The sequence below is a fragment of the Pipistrellus hanaki genome (genome assembly GCF_964339955.1).
Source record: "Pipistrellus hanaki genome assembly, chromosome: 11".
NCBI lineage: Eukaryota > Metazoa > Chordata > Mammalia > Chiroptera > Vespertilionidae > Pipistrellus > Pipistrellus hanaki.
The window spans coordinates 37,704,280-37,728,619 of NC_140513.1; the positions used below are offsets into that span (position 1 = coordinate 37,704,280).

General features: G+C 39.5%; 2 protein-coding genes across 3 annotated transcripts in view; one reads left to right on the forward strand and one right to left on the reverse strand.

Moving 5' to 3' along the window:
* LOC311630496 (uncharacterized protein C9orf85 homolog) overlaps nucleotides 1-21,327 on the reverse strand; it is a 53,490-nt gene extending 32,163 nt beyond the window's left edge. The window contains exon 1 of the mRNA XM_084899571.1: nucleotides 20,953-21,327. Within this exon, the coding sequence (XP_084755697.1) occupies nucleotides 20,953-21,054 (102 nt within the window). The 5' untranslated portion in view covers nucleotides 21,055-21,327. The remainder of the gene's footprint in view (nucleotides 1-20,952) is intronic.
* Nucleotides 21,328-21,519: 192 nt separating this feature from the next.
* The window catches only part of ABHD17B (abhydrolase domain containing 17B, depalmitoylase), a 41,090-nt gene continuing 38,269 nt past the window's right edge, over nucleotides 21,520-24,340 (forward strand). Inside the window, exon 1 of one of the 2 annotated variants that reach the window (XM_084899552.1) lies at nucleotides 21,520-22,140. The gene's annotated coding sequence lies outside the window, so the exon portion shown is untranslated. The remainder of the gene's footprint in view (nucleotides 22,141-24,340) is intronic. The other variant, XM_084899551.1, reaches the window with a different exon arrangement.

A 24,340-nucleotide genomic window follows, 5' to 3' on the forward strand; every position in this document is an offset into this window, starting at 1 on the left:
TTAATCAATTATTTGGATATTGAAAAAGCACCTGTTTTCTAATATTGTTTATAAAAATTTGCTTTTTTTATCCAGGCAGTTAAAATATTAAAATAGAAGACATTGCCATTTCCCTTTTTAAAAGTGGAATTAAAAAAACATTATTGCTATAATCAACTTAATATCACATTTACTACAGATAGAATACTACTACTATTATATAATCTAGAACAGGGGTCCTCAAACTTTTTAAAGTGGGGGCCAGATCACGGTCCCTCAGAGAGCTGGAGGGCCGGACTATATGAACTACTAATTCCTACTGTAACACCTCGGCTGCGCTCACTGCCCAAAAAACCTGGCGGGCCGGATCAGACTCCTCTGCGGGCCGCATGTGGCCCGCGGGCCGTAGTTTGAAGACCCCTGATCTAGAATATCAATACTGAATTCTATTCACTTAAAACTTTCAAATCTACAAACTCTTACTTTTTTTCTTAAACTATGATAAAAAGTAATAGCTTGAATATCTACTAGTTACTCATATAAGAAATACCTTATTTGGATAAGTTACTGAGTCTGACTATTTTTAAGTATTTTATTATTTCACTAAAAGAGCTAGCAATATTAATAGCTCAGAAATACTTTTGGAGTGAGTTCTAGTAGTAAAGTTAGCTTTATTGTCATTTAAGGAAAAATACAAAGCTAAAGTTAATATAGGCTTATTTCTTTTTAGGAAAGTATATCTGTTCAGTGTAGCTAATTAGAGATTATAAGATTTTTTTTTTTTTACAAAAAATTTCAGCCCATTCTCCTTTAAGTAAAATATTATCCTAGTTTTCTAAAATGCTTGATATATACATACATTTTATCAATATTTGATTTTTGCTATGCAAAAGTTTAATAAAAAGATACCCAAGACATTAAGAATGAGATATATTTCTACTATAAGCTAAAATAATTAATTTTCTTCCTTGAAGTCTAGTTTTTCTTCTTCCCATTCACTCTGTCCATAAAACACCAATATCAAACTGAGAGAAGGGAAAATACATACTAGAAATACTCAAAATGTTCTTCTTGTTCAACACACATGCAATGTAAGCTTTTTTCTAGTCAAGAAATAATATTTGGTTCCCTCTCCCACTTTTTTTGTTATTGCTGGAATCTTTAACAAGCAACATCTGCAAAAAATAAACAATTGCATTTTTATCTAAAGACTGAATATAAAATGAGTTCTGATCATCCCACACAGAGGACTATTCTTTCAATAAGAGGGTAGAGCTATTGTTAGTTGCAATTATACAGAGAGGGTTTATGTAGAATCTACCCAAAGTACCTACTGATTTGTTTCAGCAGCCAAGCAAACTACTTAGATTTTCACTGGTAAATAATGCAAAACGGACAGTGCTGCAATATCTTCTTCTGGCAGTAGAGAAACCTATTAAGAAATTAAATTCTTTTTCCTAATATTCGATTTCACTCATTTATTTATTTTTTAAAAAATATATTTTATTGATTTTTCACAGAGAGGAAGGAAGAGAGATAGAGAGCCAGAAACGTCGATGAGAGAGAAACATCGACCAGCCGCCTCCTACACATCTCCTACCAGGGATGCGCCCGCAGTCAATGCACATGCCCTTGACCGGAATCGAACCTGGGACCTTTCAGTCCACAGACCGATGCTCTACCACTGAGCCAAACTGGTTTCGGCTCACTCATTTATTTTTAAGGAAAAGTTAAAATAAGTTGGTGCTGTGTACATTCTGTAGTGTTCTAATAACTGAAACAATGTTTTGATAAACTAATCATACCTTTAAAAGGTATGGACAGCCCTGGCCGTATGATTCAGATGGTTGGAGCATCATCCATGCTCACTGGAAGGTCGGTCGCAGGTTCAATTTCCAGTCAGGGCACATATCTAGGTTGCAGGTTCAACTAGGGCATTCATTCACACATTGATGTTTCTCTCTCAATGAATGAATGAATCCTATATAATAAAAACCTAATATGCACATCGACCAAATGGTGGAATGACCATCATTATGACAGGTCGCTATGATGCGCACTGACCACCAGGGAACAGACGCTCAACGCAGGAGCTGCCCCATGGTGGTCACAGTGCGCTCCCATAGGGGGAGCAATGCCTTCCGTTGCAGGTGGGTGGTAGGGAGTAAGGGATCCCAGACTGCTAGAGCCCCGGAACTGTGAGAGGGATGTCCTGGATTACAAAAGGGCACAAGCTGGGCTGAGGGAGCCCCTGCCCCCCAATGCATGAATATTGTGCACCAGGCCTCTAGTGCATATATAAAAACTGTGGGCAGTTGAAATAAAGAGTATTCTGATATAAAGATTTTTAATTCTCCTCATTTTGTTCTACAAGGTACAATTCAAAAGGTATATTATGAATGTTCAAGAATATTTTTATGGAAGGAACCACAGAGAAAATGCTAAAAACATATTATAAGCAGAATATGGAAGGAATAATCTCCTGACAAGGAAATTTTGCCTTTCAACAATTAAAACATGGATACTTAGATTTTTAAAATATATATATATATATTTTATTTATTTTTTACAGAGAGGAAGAGAGGGGAAAAGAGAGTTAGAAACATCGATGAGAGAGTCATCGATCAGCTGCCTCTTGCACATCCCCTACTGGAGATGTGCCTGCAACCAAGGTACATGCCCTTGACTGGAATCGAACCCAGGACCTTTCAGTCTGCAAGCCGATTCTCTATCCACTGAGCCAAACCGGTTTTGGTGGTACTTAGATTTTAAGATAATGTGCCTTCAATTACAATACTTTTGAACCATCTTCATTATTAACTATAGGACATTTTAACTTATTTATTTTTTAAAAAAATGTTTTTGATTTGAGAGAGAGAGAGAGGAAGAGAGAGGGAGAAAAACACTAATGCCCCCTATAGGGGATCAAGCCCACAATCCAATCACGTGCCCATGACAGGGAATCCAACTGAAGAGCTCTCTGTGAATGGGACAATGCTCAACCAACTTAGCCATATCAGCCAGGCACTATATTTTTAGTAAATGAATAACTCAAGAACAACTTCCCTAACTGGACATAAACAGTTTTATCATCAGAGCAATTCTATGGGAAGGAAGCCTTTTCTTCCCCAGAATTCTGCTGTAAATGACCAAAATGTTAATGGTTTTATCAAGGAATATTCTTTTTCTTTCCTCAAAAAAGACTGACATTAAAAAGTAGGTTTGTAACCCCAACTCCATCTGATCGTTTCCAAGAGCCTTTGCTAATACTTCTTCCTCTGTTTAACCCTTAAAAATATCCATTTCCCAATATTTTTGTTTCGTAAATTATTTTTGGGTGGGGAGTGGGAAGAAGGGAGAAGGATAGAGATAATATAAATATCTATGAGAGAGAAACATCATCCATCTGCTGCCTCTGGCACATTCCCCTACTGGGGAGGGAGCCCGCAACCTGGGCATATGCCAACCAGGGATAGAACTGGTGATCTCTTGGTTCCTGAATCAGTGCTTACTCCTGAGCCACACCAGCTGGGCCATTTCCTAATATGTATTTAATCATCAATTCACTTCACTCACTTACGTACTCTTTGTCTCCGTCTCAGTACTCCTTTTTAGATTACTTTTTACTCTTGGTTATATAGCCTCAGTAATGAGCTCAATTAGGATTACATCCAAAACTATGTCCCCAGTCCTAACGTCTCTCTTAAAAGCATGTGGGATACCCATTTCCCCCCTAAAGAAAATCCTTGAAACATGCTCTAGGAACTTAAATGAGAACTTCAATAGCATAAAAAAATGACACAGAAACCACAACAAATAACCAGTCAGAAGTAAAGAATATAATAATTGAAATGAAGAATACACTAGAAGGAATCAACAGATTACATGAAGCAGAGGATCAAATCAATGATTTGGAAAACATGGTAGCGGAAAATACCTAATCAGAGCAGCATAAAAAAAAGAATTAAAAATGAGGAAAGTCTAAAGGACTTTTGGAACAACATCAAGCATAACAGCATCTGCATCATAGAGGTACCAGAAGAAGACAGAAAGGGTTTGTACATCAACTGTAATTATAAAATAAAAATTAGTTTTCTGTTTAAAAATTAATATTCCCAGTTGATTATATCAGTTCCTCACAACTACCTTGGGAGATAATATTTTTCCTTTTTCACAGATGAAAAAATAAATCCAGACAATTTTAATAATCTCCCTATGATTACACATTTACAAAGAAATACAACCAGGGCTCAAGACCATGCCCTCTGACTCCAAATTTCACTATTCTGCCCCACTATTCCATATTGCCTCAATTTTAGAAACAAATCTTAGTCTGATTTCTAGTTTCACCATTCAGAGCATTATTTCTTCAGGAAAATTAGATGATTTGCATGGTAATTTAGGAAGCTTTTCCAAATTTTTATATCAAGAAACATCACCCCAAAATTTAACTTCCCCTAATTTTTTACTCTGTACTTCCCAAATCCCTTAATTCAGACATGGTAGACACAGTCTGGAAACCATCTGCTTTCTACTCTCACTTCCTCATGGTCAGTTTCTGGTCTTTATTCCTTTTCCTGGAATTTAAGCCAAACCTAAACACATGGGAAAGCTGAAAAGTTATTTCTTCTTTGCTTTTTCCTATGTTTTAAATCTGCCTTAGTTATAAGATCAAATGTCAGACCACAACCAAAAGACTTGTATGCATGCATGTAAGCATAACCAATGGACAGAGACAGCAGTGGGGGGAGGTAAGGGCATGTATGGGAGTGAGGTGGGGGGCAATTGGAGATATGGACACATATGTAATACTTAAATCAATAATAATAAAAAAAAATTGGGGAAAAAATGTCAGACCAAATCTCAATTACCTAGGCAATCTAAAATTAGAAACATGCTCAGAAATCTGGGTAGTTTCTAGATCAGTAATTCCCAACCTTTGTTATTGCTTCTACTGTTCACATTCCCATGTTACTCTTATCAAATATAGAAAATAATACATCTGAATTAACAGGAGAGTAATAAGTATTTTGGGGAAGGACAGAGAAGAGAGATCCTAATACATTCTCTCTCAACAGAGATTGCCTCTATCAAAACTAAGGGAGCTGAAACCGGTTTGGCTCATTGGATAGAGCATCAGCCTGCGGACTGAAAGGTCCCAGGTTTGATTCCGGTCAAAGACATGTACCTTGGTTGTGGTCACATCCCCAGTGAGGTGTGTACAGGAGGCAGCTGATCAATGTTTCTCTCTCATTGATGTTTCTAACTCTCTCTCTCTCCCCCTTCCTCTCTCTAAATATATATATATATATATATATATATATATATATATATATATATATATATATATATATATTTTAAAGACACACTCCTTATAAAAAAACAACAACAACAACACAAAAAACTAAGGGAGATAGAGGTAAATAATGTGTGTGCTTCTATCTTCTCAAGTCAAGAGATCTTCTACTATCCTTATCATTTAACTCCCTGCTTGGTTGTTTATAGTTTCTGGTCAATGTTCTTTTGCTTACTCATGTCTCTGAGTGATTTCACATACATGGGACATGTCTATACTTTGGCCAGGTGTCTAGACAAAAGCATGCATAGGAAAGATTTGTTTAAATGGTTTATTTAAAAAACAGGTCTTTTTGGTTTTAATATAAAACTAAAACAAACCAAATAATTTTTACCCAAAATACTACTATCATAAATCTATAAACCACATGCCTAATCCTTTATAAAAATTCTCTCTGCTGCTATTCTTAGAACATTCCTGTGGCTGAGGGGCAGGCATAATTATCTTCATTTTCCAGACGAGAAACCTGGGGTTCAGAGAATTAAGAGATTTGCTTGAGGTCACAGAATTAATCAGGAGCAGCAGAGGCAGGACCCATAAAAAGATGCCTTTTAGTTTAGGGCATTCTATTAAAGTGACAAGTAGAAAGTGTTTTCCCACAGTTTTCAAGGTTTTCTAAATAGTGAAAGAAAAAACAGCTGACATTTTGCAGAGTACACATTTCAATTCGTACTGTGTTTTTAACTTAAATTCTGACACTGGTATATTGTTTTGCATAGAGGGCAAAAGCTGCTAGCTTGTTTCTAAGGAAACGTTGCAGTATTATCCATTAGTTTTAAAAGCACAAGACAAAATTCCAAAATTAGAAAAATTCACTCAGGAAAGAAAAATTACGTTTGCTAAGCAATGTTCTAAAAGAGGAGGATTTACTTTTTTTATCATGTTCCTCAGAGATTTTTCAATACAGAGACCTAAACAATAAAGGATAGCTAGGTGGTAAGCCACATATGCTAACTATGTACAATTCAACCGGAATGCAAAAGGCTCAAGCAGCAATTGTGTAGTATCATGAGGCAACACACATGTTTTTATTAGCACTCATTAAAAGTTAGTCACATTGTGAGATCTTGTCCAACCAGAATGGTATGCCCCAAGTTATTGATCTTAAAAGAGACAAAAATAACTGACTGGCCATTGTTTCACAATGTTAAAAATAACAATAATATTAGTTTCCTGCTAATAGAATATGAGGAATTTATGGATTTAACTCTTTCAAGCAGAATAACTGGTAATGTACACAAATCAAATGATTTTACCCTTTATTTTTTATTGAATTTATTGGGGTGATTTTACCTTTTAAAGTAAATCTATATTGTAAGTCATTTGCTTGGGACAGCCATATGGAATAATTACCATACTGAAGCTAGTTAACTTCTTCAAAGATAGTTGCCTTGTTTTGGTCGTATTAATATGTCATACCAATAAACTATGTATGCTGACAACTGATTCAGGAGTCCAGTCACATCAGGAAAAAATTAGGCTGTGCCATGATTCATTTAGTCTAAAGCTCAGTATTCACATGTGACTTCCTTAACTTCAGTTGACAGCATTTCCTCATTCTTCAAAGGAAAACAAAGATGTTTTTGATGACAAGAATACAAAGAGCTAAGGGATAAAATCAAGGTATATTTTGAATGACAAATGCAAGTCGCCTATAACAAAATATTACTACATTTTATTTTTATAGTGTTTTTTTAAAAAATATTATTTTGTCCTATAATGCTCCTCACTTTATTCTCACATCATCCCTGTGTGGAAGAAAGAAAGAGTTCTTGTTATTTATTTTTATTCTAACTTGTAGAGTTTATATAACTTACCCATGGTTATAGAGAGTGAGTCAGTAGCCACACCAGGAGTCTGAAGAGTCTACTCCTGATGCTGCCCTGACCCCAAGCTTAGGGCTCCTTCCAACATGTCAAATTATACAATGTGTCATAGGTTAGACTTAAATACAGTACATAGCATGGCTATCTATCTGCTGTCTATAGGAACAAGTATGAGTTAGCATGTACTCAGCACTATCCTAGGCATCTCAAGAATTCAAAAGATTTATGTGCTTTCGCTGGAGAGATGAAAGTAATGGCCATGAAGTAAAATTGGAAAGCAAGCAATATTTGCTGGAATTTAAATAGTGTTTAAAATAAGAGATTAACTGGCTGGCTTTTTCAAACTGGGCTTTCGGAAGTATTTGGATTGAAAGGGAGTCACCAGAGATCCAGGGCTGACTGGCAGCCTTACAGATGTAAAAACTGTCTTTTCATTCAGCCCCACTCCAATGGGATAAAGTGAGGGAGTCACGTATCTCTACTACCATGTTTCCCCGAAAATAAGACATCCTCCGAAAATAAGGCCCCCCTAGGCTAAACATGAGAGATTTGGTCCACTGATTCTGAAAGACATGGAGTCACAAAAAATTCACCAGAAAATTCAGGAATTGGATTGTTATGATGATGTTCCAGAAGATGATGACATGATTGTCATTGAATAAATGAGTAAATGCTTGATACTGTAGGATTCACAGTTTGTCTGGTTTGTGTTGACAGCTACCATACTACTGTACCGTATACAGGTAATAAATTTCCTTTATTTTAATTTAACAATAAATGTGAACCATATTCATCTTCATGGAAAAATAAGACATCCCCTGAAAATAAGACCTACCGCAACTTTGGGAGCAAAAATTAATATAAGACACTGTCTTATTTTCGGGGAAACAGGATACTTACGGCAAATTTGCAAAGGTATCTCAGAATGGGAAAGGCATTTTATGTTTTCAAAGACCATTGCTAAATCTTAAGCAAACAGGTCCTCAAAAGGTCAAAGCCTAAAGTGATACACACGTTTAATTTAGAACATCAGCAACTCATCTTCCTTCATACATTCCTGGTACCACTTCCGGTCACATATGAAAATTAGACACTGGGTTTACCCACAAACAGAAGCAGGTGAGATTATGTTCGCTATTCACACAGAACACTGTGTTTCAGCCTTTCTTGAAATGTCTATAACTTGATAATGAACAGAGAGCAAGATGACTTAGATAACCACTTCTACAGAAAGGAGAAATACCATGTTTTTAATGTTAGATTATTGTATGAGTAGTATTGTATGTAGTTCAACTTTTAACTTTACTAATTGAACTAAAACTACATTTCAAAGCTTTAATTCAGCTATTTTAAATCAAAAGCCTTTTTATATTATAAGGTCTTGATAAAAGTACTAATTTGCTCACTGTTACTTCTTGTATACTGGCCTCATCTCCCCAGCTAGCCTATCAACACATAGAGGCTAGTACAAGGTCTTATTTTCATCTCAGTATGGCCTACCACAGATACCAAGCAAACACTAAGAACTCAAAGCCTTTAAAACTGACAATGACACCGATTTTTTTTCCCTATGGCTTTTCCAGCACCCAAACAAGACAGGATCTTTAGCTTGCTCTTATTTTTTGTGTGTGTACTTTTTTTTTTAATGTTCCAGCTTCACTTTTACTGTCTCTTCTGATGATAACAAAAAACAAAAACAAAAAATTAGTTTTAGTTTCCAGGTTTGGCTGAAATCTGGAACTGTGGGTATAGATTTTATCTTCTAAAAAGTTTACCTCTTCTATTTGATAATTGGCATATAACAACAGCATTACCTTTTACCACCATATTATCAGTGATTATTTAAAGTTAACTCAGATTAACTAGGTTCTTTTTCACCAATGTTTCTTCTACCACTTATCTTCTTATATTTGGGAATATATCCCTAAGTACAGGGATAGGCAAAAATAGGTTTACAGTTGTGAGTATGTGAAAGAGGGTTAATAAAGTTATTGTAATAATCAAAACTTATATGTCTTTTTCCCTACCTTTGCCCACCCCTGTATTTTTTTAAATAAACTTTTAGTAAGGATGATTCTTTTGCTCTATCAAGAACTCTAAATTAAAAGTACTTCCCTCGCCGAAACCGGTTTGGCTCAATGGATAGAGCGTCGGCTTGGGGACTGAAAGGTCCCGGGTTCGATTCCGGTCAAGGGCATGTGCCTTGGTTGCGGGCATATCCCCAGTAGGGGGTGTGCAGTAGGCAGCTGATCGATGACTCTCTCTCATCAATGTTTCTAACTCTCTATCTCTCTCCCTTCCTCTCTGTACAAAATCAATAAAGTATATTAAATAAATAAATAAATAAATAAAAGTACTTCCCTCACAGCACATAAAGAACTTGCTCTATTTTTTACAAGTGGCAGATGAGAAGTCAGATATCTACAGCATTATAGTTGCTTTATGGCTAACCTCTTTTTTCCCTTTATCTGAAAGTTGGTAGGAATTTCTATCATTGGAGCTAAAAAATATTACCATATGTCTAATATCCTTCTATCTGAAAGACTAAGATTTTCTTAAACTTTATGAAACTAAGCTTTTTTCTCCTTTACTTTTCATCATTTCTTCTGAACTCTCCTAGCCTTCTGGAATTTCCTAGCTCAGTCTTCCATATCTCAAATTTCATTTCATCACTTTTATCACTTTGGCCTTTTAGACCAATCCATTGGCTGGATCTTCCAAATTACTAATTCAGTCTATTCTTTTCCATCCTGCCATTTATCCTACTGAGATGTTTACTTTACATTTCTACAGCCACAGTTGCAGTTTTTAAGAAATGCCATAGATTTCTTTAAAAAAAAAAAAAAAAAACACAACAAAACAGCAGCCTATCTTGTTTTATGGATATTGAAAGTTTTTTGAATTACTGATGGATATCAATTATACCTTCTAAAAGTTTTCTTTATTTTATATTACCTCTGTTAAATAGCATAGGAGGTAGGGTTTCCAGTCAGTCTCACATCTCATGGTTTTGGTTTTCCTAAAAAGTGTAGTGCATCTTAGTCTGCTAATATATATGATATAAATGAGAGCTTAGTTCTCATGGTAGCCACATGTGCCTATTTAAGTTGAAATACATTAAATTAAAATTCAGTTCTTTAGTTTCATAAGCCACATTTCAAATACTCAGCTGGTACATGTGGCTAGTGGCTACCATACTGGATAGAAATAATACGACATATTTCCATCATCACAGAAAATTACTCTGGATAGTACTGGTATAAAATAAGCCATATTCAATATAGAATGAATTACTAAAGCAGAATTAAGAATCACTACTGCTTTGGAAGTGAATTCAGATACTAATTATATAATCCTTATCTCTGGTTGAAAAGATAAAAAATAATAGTTTGATAGCTTTTACTTTAGCAGGCATAGGAAGCATGTTGAACACTTCCATGTATAGAAGATTCCTTGTTGAGCTCTGAGGCCAACAATGATCAGGAATATTGCTCTGCATTTGCCGTTCATGTCATTTCCCCACTTTAGAGAGCTGTTCTTCTGACTTTATCTTGAGGGCAACTGTTAGATAACCATTGGAGTGATACAGAGCTCATTACTTCTGATTTTGGCATTATTTTAGAGTTTTACTAAAAAAATCTTAACTTCCAACAATCTATATAATAAAAGCCTAAGCAGCTGTTACAGTGGAATGACCAGAACGACCAGTCACTATGATGCACACTGACCACCAGGGTCCAGACGCTCAATGAAGGAGCTGCCCCCTGGTGGTCAGTGCGCTCCCACAGGGGGAGCACTGCTGAGCTAGAAGCTGGGCTCAAGGCTGGCGAGTGCAGTGGGGGTGGAGGGAGCCTCTCCTGCCGCCTCCATGGCAGCGCTAAGAAGCAGTGAGTCAAGCAGTAAGGAGCAGCGAGCAGGCAGGTGGTATGGAGCAAGGGGTCCTGGACTGCAAGAGGGTGCAGGCCAGGATGAGCCCCCCACCACCCAGTACACAAATTTTGTGCACTGGGCCTCTAGTATTGTATAACAGATTCTTAAGCTGTTTACCTGAATCCTATTTTATATCTTAAATTTACTTAATGTTCTTTTCTGCTTTTTTCAGTTTTTTAATATTGCAGTTTTATTTTTTCTTGTGTCATTTCATTGAAATTTGGGGAAAACTTAAAGATAAGTACATGTTTTTAGTCAGCCATTTTGAATTAGAAGCCTTAGTAACATTGGACTTATTTTTCTTACAAGGTAGCTCAAAGAAGGCCTTAATAAATGTGTCCCTAGAGAAGCCTTAAGATTAGAGTTAATTGCCACTGTAAAACAGGGAGTTTTTAATTTAAATTTACGAGGGAATAGTTGACCTTGCAGTCATTATATGAGGGTCAAAGAACTGTCCATGGTTCAGTAATAGTTTAAATTAAAGCAACAGCATCACATGTGTAAAAGCAATAACAATATTTTAATATAAATGATAATAACTTATCCCACATGACTATTTTAACTTTATTAAAGACTAGATTTAAACCCACCAGTGTGGCTCAGTGGTTGGGCATTAACCCATGAACCAGAAGGTCACAGTTGGATACTGGTCAGAACACGTGCCCGAATTCCTGGCTTAATCCCCAGTAGAAGGCAGTAGAACAATGACTTTCTTTCATCATTGATGTTTCTATTTCTCCCTTTCCCTTCCTCTCTAAAACCAATAAAAACATATTTTTTTTTTTTTAAAAAAAAAACTAGATCTAGCATCATGTCCTATAAGCTTTCAAGTTTACAAGAAACACAAGAATCAAATTACTATAATGTCTTCTGATAAAGGCTAATGATGGAATATAGAACATTGACATATGTAAGTATATACTCTGATGTCAAATACAATATATTACTCAAATTGATGACTTCAGTGACATGAGTAATTTCAAAACAAACAAGTCAGCCACCTGGTAATAGAAGGCTGATATTTAGTAACATATAGTTCTTCACAGAACCAAAGAGCATTTAAAATAATCCCTAACTTAGTTTGGCATTTCATATCCATGATTTTGTAAATGGCCCTCATCACCAAATGACCTTCAAAACCAGATCTGATTAATATAAAGTCACCACAGAATTCTTACTACTAACAGTATAAATTTACTAGAAATTATTATACATATATAGTTTCATCACCTACAAGAATACTTCCTTGTTAATGGTATATGTTTGAATTTGCATCTGCCAAAGCAAAAACAAACAAAAAGGAAACAGAACAAAAACCAAAAAGAAAAATATATATAACTTAGTTCAAAAAAAACCAATTTGAATACTTATATTAACTTTAGGATAGAAAGCCAACTATTCCAACTAGAAATAAACTTTATAAGATATCCAAGAAAATGTCTACCATAAAGTTCTTAAAAAATGTCACTCAACCTTATGGATAAGCAGATAAAGTGAAAAATAATTAAGTCCGAGGTTGAAATAATCAGCTCCGAAGCTATGGGGAAATCCAAATTTACGCTTGATACTTTTAGAAGCCAAAAATCCTACAGGTGCCAAATTAATCACTGTTGGGGAATCAAATCAAATCAATTTCTTTCAGCCAAAGAAGTATTACATGAAGCATTAGGATGCTTTTCTACACCCACTAATACCATTTCTGAGGAGAGAAACAACAGGTCACCCGGGTACCTGTAACTCTCTAGTCTTTGCCCTCAAAAGCTGTGATTTTCAAGTTATTTTTAAATACTTCATATTCATCAAGACCATGGTTACCTATGAGGAGGAGAATGGTAGTGACTAGGAGAGGCCAGTGACAGTCTCTTGAACTAGGTATTGGTTACATGACTGTGTCCACTTTGTGAAAATTCACTGAACTCTTATTATGACTTTGGCACTTTTCTATGTTTATGTTATACCTCAACAAAAGTTTAATAAATGAAAACATTACACATTTATCTTTTTTCCACTTTTTGAAGTAGTTACTAATCTTAAGATTCCTGAATAAAGGATTTGTATCATTTCAGTGCTTGGGACCCAATAAAGGCAGGAGGATTAACATAGATCAGTAATCTATTGTACAATGGCAATAAGAACTACTTGATTACCATTTCTTTATCCCACAGGACAGAACTGCTACTACAGGTGCATATTATACTCCATGAGTAGTTCAAAATTGCTTGAGTCCCCCTCCCCTAAAAGATAGACGATATTTGTGTATGTATATGTGAGAGAGAAAAGCCAAGACACATAAACTACAAACTAATATCACATGTACCATATGTGCAGGGAGGGCATTAAATGCCATTGGGAAGGAGAGACATTCCAACAGGATTCATCAGGTAATCACTACCTGTGGGAGTAGCATGTGAGCATGATGAACATCTTAGGATGAAGGAATGGGCTGGCATTTATAGCATACTTAATACCAGGTACCATGTAAGCATTTTCATAAACCTTATTAAACTCTCACAATACAGCTAAGCCCACTGAGACCCTGACAAGTTAAGAAACTTGAAGATCATACAGCCAAAATATAACAGAGAATTGGACCTAAATCCTTTTATTCCAAGATCAATTTCTTTGTACCACGCCATGCCGCCACTGTTTTAAACAAGAGCTTGTTACCTTTAGCCAAAAATCCAAAAAACATCTGAAATCTAACAAGTGGCAAGGAATTTTCCTAACCAATGTATACACTTTGAAATATTTTTACTCTTTAAAGTAACCTGACCAAAACCAAAATAGAACACACTACACCTACTTAGAGAAAAGACCGATGTGAGAAACATTGATCAGTAGCCTGGTAATCTCCTGCGTGCACCCCAACTAAGGATTGAACTTGCAACTTGGGTAAATGCCCTGATTGGGAACTGAACCTTCCGGTGTACCGGATGACACTCCAACCAACTGAGCCACACTAGCCAGGGCTGTCAGTAACAGAATTTTAATTCACAGCTTAAGATCAATCCATTTGGCAAAAAGGTCTTAGTCAACTACACTCTTCTAACCAGTACATAAGAGAGGCTTTCAGTCTACGCTTTTGTAATCATATTAACATAATATGTTCATTTGGAAAATAAGCATAAATATCTATTTGTAATCTTGTTTTGGAAAAGAGCCTTCATTGACTCTTAGCCTTTTTGGCCTCTTTTTTAAGATGATCTTTATTCATTCAAACACTACAGAGGAGACTTTAGTGTATCACAAAATCTTCCCTTAAAAATAAATAAACGAAGAGTCTTGTTTACAAAAGATTCCCCAGTGCAACAATTTTACCTGATCCTTTTCATAACCTACAAACTCACCAGCACTCAGTCTTCTTTCTGCCTTATTCATCTGATTCCATTAAACTTTTCCTTGACCCTTTCATCCCCAAGATGTACTATCTCTTTGAGGATAATATTATATTAATTATCCCTCTGTCCCTTTATTCCTGAATGATTGTGGTACTCCCATGTACTACCTTCATCACAGCATTTAAAACACTGTTATAGCCGAAACCGGTTTGGCTCAATGGATAGAGCGTCGGCTTGGGGACTGAAAGGTCCCGGGTTCGATTCCGGTCAAGGGCATGTACCTTGGTTGCGGGCATATCCCCAGTAGGGGGTGTGCAAGAGGCAGCTGATCGATGACTCTCTCTCATCGATGTTTCTAACTCTCTATCTCTCTCCCTTCCTCTCTGTACAAAATCAATAAAATATATTAAAAAAACAACAAAAAAACCCCACACTGTTATAATTATTTATTTACTTTATTCAATCATCAACCCCTGATCTAGGTTTTGAGAATGTGAAGGAAATCTTTGGCATTCTACGAGTGGGCTATAAATAAGACAAACAATATGCCAAAAAGTAATGAGGTTATGAAAATAAAAATAAAGTAAAAACTCACAGTTTTGATAAATTGAAACAGGATGTGAGAAAAGGCCAAGAATCAAGGGTGATTTCTAAATTTTTGATTTGAGAAACTGAGTAAATGGTGGGATTGTTTACAGAGTTGGAGAACATTAGAGGAAGAAAGGTTTGAGAGAGAAAAATGAAGAGTTCTTTTTTTTCCATGTAAAGAAGACTTTCTGATATTCTAGAATAGATGCCAAGTAGGTAGTTAAACAACCCTGCAGTTCAGGAGCAAGGTTAGCCTCAAAGGTACTTAAAACCGTGAATGAAGAAATTATTTCAGGAGACTGAAAGGCAAATGCTACTGAGCAATTGAGTGAGATGAGGACTGAGCATTATTAATCAGGGATTTGGAAACAAATCAATAACCTTGAAAAGAGTGGTTTTGGTGAAATGATAGGTACAAAACTATTTGGATAGGGATAGAAACAATGAGAAGTAAAAAAAGTAGAGAACCAGGAGCTTTTCTATAAAGGAAGGAAGGAAGGAAGGAAGGAAGGAAGGAAGGAAGGAAGGAAGGAAGGAAGGAAGGAAGGAAGGAAGGAAGAGGAGAGGAAGGGAGGGAGGGAGGGAGGAAGGAAGAGAGGAAAAGAAAATAGGGTGGAGCTTTAAAAGAACATGGATTCTGTCTGAAATAAGCCATTAGTGATGGAAAGACATGATGCAAGAGAACATGGACCACAAATAAGAAGCCTTAAGCCCTTAAGTCATTTAGGGAAACAGGTCAAGGATCAAGTGGAAAAACAGGCCTTTCAGCCTCTGTAATAGAAAGACAACACATATGGGTAGTTTGGTAGATGTGATGATGGAACAGTAGAAAGCCAGATCTAAGGTTAGAATTCTGTCAGGCAAGTGCCACAGAGGGAAAGAAGATAAAAAAGCTGAGATATATGTAAAAAAGCATATATTGTATTCAAGAAGCATGGACTCAAAGCTAGAAAAGGAAGGGAGGAAAGGACAGAAGTGAGTACAGTGAAAAGTGGAAGGATTAATAGACAAGAGGAGCCAATGGAGTAAAAAAAATATATATATATTTTGAGGAATAAGAAAACCAGGTAAGCAGATAGTAGCCAGTATATACAAATAAAAAAAACATTGTAAGTGGAGCAATTATATGCATAAGAGAGTTTAAGGTTTGACTATGCAAGGAGATTCTCAATGTTTGGGGGAGGGGGGCGGGGAGTGGGTCTAAAAGCTGAAGGATCAAATGTTGGATTATCCATGCGAATATCCTAAATACGATGATAGGAATTATGGAAAAGCAGTGAGCCAGGTACAAATGAGGAGGTATAACTAGAAGGTAAGGACAGATTGGGAGGGGATAACAATCTGATGGTATATATTTCAGAAGAGCTGGGGTTTTGAGTGAGGAAGAAATGGACTGAAGCAGCAAACGGGAGAAAGGGTTCTAACTGGAGGGGTTGAACAAACATCATTACTTAAGGACTATAAGGAGTAGTCGGGTAGAGCAAGAAAGTGAGCGAAATTTTATTTTCAACACTCTGATTCTATTTGATGCTAATAAAGTATCAACTCCAGGGTTACAGCAGGCGGCATTGAAAGTTTGGAAGATTGCATGAAGTTGAATATACACCAAGTGAAATGAGAATAAAATTTCCCAGCAGTAATGCCAATCTGGTAATTTTGAATAAAAAAACAAATAAGCAAACACCTTGTATAAGCTTCATGAGATCAGTGCAGTATCTTTCCAATAATTTCCCTTTCTGCTTAAGTTAGCAATTAAGAAATTCTAATGATAATTACCTTCAGGTAGACAGCCTTGCATGAATAAATAAAAAGTGTACCTGAAGAGGAATTGTGCTGGGAAAGGATATTTCACTTTAATACTTTATTCACTTCTCTATTATTTCAAATATTCTTCAACAAGTATGCATTTCTTTTTTTTTATAATGTACTAGAGGCCCAGTGCACAAAAATTCCTGTACTGGCGGGGAGGGGTTTCCCTCAGGCCAGCCTGCCCCCTCTCACAGTCCAGGAGCCCTCAGGGGATGTCCTACTGACAGATAGGCCCACTCCCTGCCGTCTAGCCTCCCTCTGTGGTAGGTGACTGGGCTGATCAGGGGAAGGCGCCGCCCCCTTCACGCTGTTGCTGCTGCCACTGCTGGCCACTGCAGCCGCCAAGGTGTTTTCATCAACACAGAGTCTAGTCCCTTCACCACAAAAAAATGACAAACTTTCTTTAGACATGTTCAAGATGTCTCTTTCATAGGATATGATCTTCCTTCCTTCCTTCCTTCCTTCCTTATCCTCACCTGAGGATATTTTTCCATTGATTTTTAGAGAACGTGGAAGAGAGAGAGAAAGACAGAGAGAAACATCAATGTTAGATGGACATTTCAATTGGTTGCCTCCTGCATGAGCCCTAACCTGAGCCCTTGACCAGAATCAAACCCGGACCCTGTGGTCCGCAGGCCGAGGCTCTATCGACTGAGCCAAACCGGCTAGGGCAGGATATGACATTTCTTAGCCGATCCAGCAGCGGACCTTCATTTTCCCCTTCAGGAGTGAGGTGGAAAAACACTAGATCATCTTCTTGGATTCTTATTACCCAAGTTACCAAGAACACTGCCAGTGGTGTACCAGGAGTTTAGCCAATGAGTGGTCAGAAAAGGTGTTTCCTCTGCAGCTCATGCACAGAGGCAGACTGCCGGCATGCCGCAGCTCTCTCCGGGCCTGTGCCATCAGTGGCTTGCTCACCACACACGCAGTTCCCTCCCGCCCACCTGCACGTGCAGCCTCCTCATGATTGGTTGTGATGTTACAGCATCCTTGATAATTTGCATATTGCCTTTATATTTACATACATACATATGTATATGTATGTGTGTTTGTATGTATGTATATATTTGTTTCAGAAAGGAAGGGAGAGGGAGAAAGAGATAGAAACATCAATGATGAGAGAGAATCATTGACTGGCTGCCTCCTGCATGCTCCCTACTGGGGATCAAGCTGGCAACCTGGGCATATGCCCTTGACCGGAATTGAACCTAGGACTCTTCAGTCCACAGACTGACACTCCATCCTTTGAGCCAAAGTGGCTAGGGCTCACAAGACTGTCTTAATGATATCTATATTTTAGTACCAAATGACTACAAGAGATTTAATCCTATTTCCACCTCAATCCCACCTCTTCAAGTCCCAAGAACAGCACTACCGGCCAATGGCAAGACAAGGGGAAGTTTAAAAATCCTATGCATGCTCTTCATTATTAGACAACTTCCTTATACTAAGCTAAAACCTACCTCTGTTAGTTTGAGCCATTGGTCTAAGTTTGCTTACATAGAATGCCACAGAACAAGTTTCTCTATTCTTCTAGAAAATATTCAAGTATACGAAGTCAGAGTATTTTGGGAATGGGTGCTTCACCTATATAAGTTTCCCAATAAAACGTCTGTCATTATCCATCTTCTAATTTTAGTCAAGTCCTGACAAATTGCTTGGCAGAGAAGGAAAAAGGAATTAATGTAGATCTCCTACAAAATAATGAGGCACAAGTAATCAATTGTAACTATAATCCTTTAAGGAGAGTTACAGAAGATCATACAATTACTCTTTCTTTGTTAGATGTCACTGAATCCAATAGCTTTCTGAAATAAAGCACACGAATGAAGCAGGGTCAGATGCTTCTGACAAAATTTTGGCTTTAGATAGTGGCATCTAACTGGCTCAAGAATTTGCTATAAATGCAGCCAATTATTAGTCCTCCATTAGACAGATGGATGAACAATCAACCGAATGATCTTGCCTCAGTAAAATATTTCTTGCTGTTTTTGCCAGTATCTCCAATAACGAAACACCTGGTGTTTCTACCAATGGACAAATAAGGTTTAAGACCATAATGCCACAGCTGTTAGATAACACCAAGAAAACGGACAATGAGAAGTATAAGAAGTCTACAAAGAACTGACAGCATGAGAAGTACAAGTTCAAGAAGTCTTGTACTTATAAGAACAAGAAGCACAGTATGGTACATTGTGGCTAAATGATTATTAAAACTGCATTATCATCTGATGAAAACAATTAGAATTGCTTGTGCCAAAATTTACAATAAGAATACAGGACCAGACAGTCATTTATTAGGAATAACACAGCCTTTTATTTAGGTTTACCTCATGATAAGACACACACTTGAGAAAATCTTCCCAAATGTTGCTTCAGCTTTTTCCCCCCTTCTGAATCTAAGGAAAAGAAGAGGTCCCTAGAGCATCTAATTGAAAATATCCCTCTTTATTCTTTTTTAAAAATATATTTTATTGTTTTTTTTTACAGAGAGGAAGGAAGAGGGATAGAGAACTAGAAACATCAATGAGAGAAAAACATTGATCAGCTGCCTCCTGCAACTGGGAATATGCCCTCAACCAAGGTACATGCCCTTGACCGGAATTGAACCTGGGACCTTTCAGTCTGCTGGCTGATGCTCTAACTGAGCCAAACCGGTTTCGGCCCTCTTTATTCTTCTTTACTGAACTGTCTTTCCCCCTCATCAGAATGTATTATAATTCATAACTATATATCTTTGTGCTTGCTTATTGTCCAATGACCCAGGAAACTATAAGCAAAATCAACTCTTTTTGTATGCACTGAAGCATAGGGCCTTGTACATGGAATGTACTCATTAAATATTTGTAGTTAGTGCCGAAGCTGGTTTGGCTCAGTGGTAGAGCGTCGGTCTGCGGACTGAAAGGTCCAGGGTTCGATTCCAGTCAAGGGCATGTACATTGGTTGCAGGCACATGCCCGGAACGGGGTGTGCAAGAGGCAGCTGGTTGATGTTTCTCTCTCACTGATGTTTCTAGCTCTCTATTTCTCTCCCTTCCTCTCTGTAAAATATCAATAAAATATATATTAAAATATATATATATATTTGTAGTTAGTGAAGACAGAAAGAGAAAAAGAAAAGGGGACCCCAAGTTACTATAACCAGTAATTTCAATGTTGAGAAATTAATCACTTGTTGGACACTTATTATGATCTAGACTTTTTTATTTACATCATTTAACTTAGCATCACAACAATCCTGCCAGATTTCTCGTCTGAAACTAAAGTAAGGCTCAGAGAAACTAAATATTAAAATGATTTACTTAAGCTGCACAATCAGGAAATCTGAACTCCAGATTATGTGAATATCAGGTTTACCCGATGTGAAGGTGGCCCCAACATGCCCTTGTCTCCAATTATCTCCTCTCCATACAGCTGTGGAGAAGTTGGAGGGGCAGAAACCTACAGCGGATTAGTAGCTTTATAAAACCCAAGACCTGTGCCTAAGTAGACAGTCTTAATTTTCTTTCAGGTGGCAGAAATCCTGCTAACGAAGTAAATGAGTTATAAAAAAAAAAAAACAAACAAAAAAAAACAAGCATTTTTACATTTATCAAACAACTCCATTCTCAAAATACCCATGATTATTAGTGATAGCACTGGGCCTGAGAACGTTTAATCCTTCCCATTCCCCACTACAAACATATGGACGTGGGGTTTTCCAAAAAACAAACAAACAGTTGCTGCATAAAGTTGGCACAAAATTTTAGAGTCACTCGTGCCACATCATCCGCACTTTTCTCTACTGTAAATATGTGATCCAGATAGGAGCGTCCAACAAACTCAACTCACCCAACTCACCATTTGCATTTTAGGTTTGATGAGGGACCCATTCACTCTCTGGGCAATTAGTGTTAAGGGTTGACTGCCAAATCCATTCACGGGGAGACAGCACATCCAGGTCACCAGAGAGGGTGTGGGAATATCATTTCGGAAAGGGTTGCGCTGCAGCCAAAACCAACTCTGGGCTGCGCTCCACACACACTCGCCCTCGCCAGCTCCTTCTCATTTCCTCCTTCCCCTCCACTGAACCATTCATTCCTTCCTGGAGAAGTCAGAGTGGATGCTGCAAGGCAGGTTCCTACCTTGGTCTGAACGGTCTTATCAAACTTGTCATTTTTGAAGCTAAACGTATTCTGATGTCTCTGAGGCCTGGAACGGGCCACGTTCCCTCTCTGGGAGCTCATCGCCGAAATCACAAGCACCAGACGCTGGAAACTAGGAAGACTCAAGACCTCATGGAGAAGACGCCTGTCACTGACCCGGAAGAAACTGATCTAGCTTTCTAGCCCCGCCCCCTTCAGTCCACGTGACGCCGCCTGGCGGAGGTCAAAGGACACCCTCGGTCGGTCCCTCAGCTCGCTGGAAGGCTTTCCCTCGAGGCCAAGACTCCATCCCTCCGCTCCCCCTAACTCAGACTCCGCATCCCAATCCCGCTTTCTTCGGAGAGAATCCCCCCCCCCCCATTGGTCCAAACACTGATGTCTATCAAGGCGAAAGGGGCGGGGAATCTTCGCTTCCATTGGCCCTTCTTTTCCGCAGTCCCCGCCTCCTGCCGACTCAGCTCAGCCTCTCCTGGCGCCGGGCTCCAGGGCTCGGCTCGCGATTGGTGGAAATCGGGTTAAACCGGACTGCGCCCCGCCCCCTGCCTGCTCGGAGGCTGGAGCCCGGGTCAGTGTTGGCATCTCCATCCAGTCAGTGACCAAGTCCTGGCTGAGCGAGTCCTTCGCTGCCCCCCGGCCCCCCCCACTTCGGTTCCCTTCCAGCCTCCCTCCCGCCACGACCGCGAGCCCCGCGCCTGGCAGGCAGAACCGGAGCCCGAAGGGAGGAGGGTTCGAGCGGAGAAACACCTGGCTGGGGCTGGGTGGTGTCTGCAGTGCCGTAAAGGGCGGCGGCGGCGGCGGCGGCAGCGGCAGCGGCAGCGGCAGCTGCGACCACGGCTGCTCGGGACCTGAGGGCCGACCGAGAGCCACCGGCGGCGGAGCCGGGGCCGTTACTCAGCAGAACGCGAGCCCGGGGGGAGGCGCAGGGCCGGCGCGAGGAGGCGAGGAGGGAGCGCGAGTGGGCCCGCTCGGGCGCTGCCGCCTTTCTCCGTCCCGTCGCCCGCACCGCAGCCCGCGTCCCTTCCCCTTCGGCTCGGCCGGTCCCGCCCGCAGGCCGGGGGAGTCCGGCGGCGGCATCGCGGAGCGCGCCCCGAGGACGACAGCGCGGCGGCGGAGGTTCTCTTCCAGCCCTTTCCGCCCGGCACCGTGACTGCGGCCCCGCCGGTGCAGGTGCGTGAGGCGGCGGCGGGCGGCGGGGGCCGGGCGGCGGGCGGCGGGCGGCGGGCTGAGGAGGGGGCGCTGCTAGGCCCGGAGCCGCAGCGCGGGCGAGGCGAGCCGCAGCCCGGCAGGGGGAGGGGAGCGCGATGCGTCTTTGTTGTTGGAGACCGGGATCCCACCGAGCGCGGGGGGGAAAGGCGGGGAGCCCCTCCCGGTTTTGGAGAGGATTGGGATTGGGATGGGGGGCGGGGGAGGGAGAGGTGGAGGTGGAGGAGGGTCAGTGCGGTGGGCGAGGCGGCGGGAATCGGGGGGCCTGGGGGAGACTGGCGGTCGGTGGGGAAAGGTCTTCCTTGGGTCCTCCTTACCGAGAAGGTCTGCTTTCCCTTCCTCTGCTTTCCTGGCCGCGGGCGGGGAGGGGCGGGGAGGTCAGGTTCACGGGGAGATCGCGGAGCCTGCACGCTGCCTCCCGAACGCCCTCGTGCGCCGGCCCCGGTGTGAGATCGAATCTACCGGGGCCCCGGGGATTTTCGAATGCCGGCCGGGCCGCCCGTAGGGTTCCTTTTCTCTCTGGGTGGGCGAGCTGCAGTCTTACCTATTCTCCAACTCCAGGGTAGCGTGGTGAGGGATTGTGCACCGGAAAATGGGGAGTTTTATGTTTGGGTGTGTTCTGTGTGTGTGTGTGTGTGTGTGTGTGTGTGTGTTTTATCCTGAAACGAGAGTTCTTTCCAGTTAGATTGTATTGTTGTGAAGGGCTTTATTTTTGTAAAGGGAATGCAACCCAGCGTCTCGTTTAAGACAAAAACGTTCGTGGTGATCTTATGGTGAAATGCCTGGCAGTGCCAGAGCATGGTTTGTTTTACACGATGCTTTGTTTTAAATCAGTCAGTACGAGGTGGATTTGGTAACGCAGAGGGGTGAATAACGGAATACAAGACAGGGTGATGTTTAAATTTGGGGTGTTTATGAGAAGATATTGCTGTTTAATATTTGATCCACAAAGAGATGAGTCATTGATTTTTTTTTTTAAGGCTCCAATTAATAAAATGAAGGTTGGCTGTCTTCTGCCAGCATTTGAAGCCACCTAGTGGGTCTGAGTAAGTCAGGTACCTGTTGGGATAGTATGCTTCTATTTACTACTAGTACATTAACAGGAAGCCTTAAAAGAAAATGAACTCTTCTCCATAAAGAGTTTTGTCTCTTTATGTATTTATAGCATAAATCACTTGGGTGACATTGTCTAATATCTAATAATTACCAGTGTTTTGATAGTTATCATAATTGCAGTGTTCTAATTAGGTACTGCCAACTCTTGGCTTGTTGGTAAATTTCTATTTTGGGAGTAGTGGTAGTGGGTTACTTGAACAGTGGAGATAGCCACGTTTCCACTAATAAAAAATAAAATAAAATCCCTGGTGTGCAAAGAATCGCTATTTTTTTTTTTTTTTTTTTTTTTGAGATCCAGGGGGAAATGAATAGCACCCTCATCCATATTTTGACACCTCTTTTGTCTTACCATAGTATTAATAAGGTTAATTGGCAAGGATGGGATTCGATTTTTACCAGGCAAGGCAGTTTTAATTTTGTCCCTCACTGTATGGTACTGTAGGTAAGTGGCTTGTTTTCTTGAGTATTTTTACCCATTTTGAAATGAGTGTGAAATGACATCTGACAAAGGATTTTCTGTATCCCTGTGACAAAATAATGTTTTTGCTGCTTAATGGACACAGAAGAACTAGGCCATTAGGGTCTGTTCCATGTTCTGTCACTGACTTGGTCTACCGGCCAGCTCCCCCATGTCTGAGTCAGTTTCTTCATTTGTAATATAGGGCTAATAAAACGTGCCACCTGCTCACTCTATAGTAAGGGCAATAAGAATCAACAGTTACTCTGGTATGTGACAGAGACTGTTTCAGTTAAATAAGTACAAATTGTTCTCTTATTTTGTTTTGATGTTATGAACTTAAATTTCTTGGTGAAGAATTAGCATAAAGTAGTTATAATAGGGAGAATGCCTATCTCTGTGCATTTAGGAATTTATACTAGTAGGCATAAAGTTTCTTCCATGATAAGATTGGTTATATCTTTAGAATCAGTGATGACAGATGAACTTGGTTGGTTTATTTACTGATAGATTTTATTTATAATATAAAGCAGTAAGATTTGCTCTTACTGCTCAAAAATTACGCCTGCCTTTCCTACCCTGTTAAAAAAT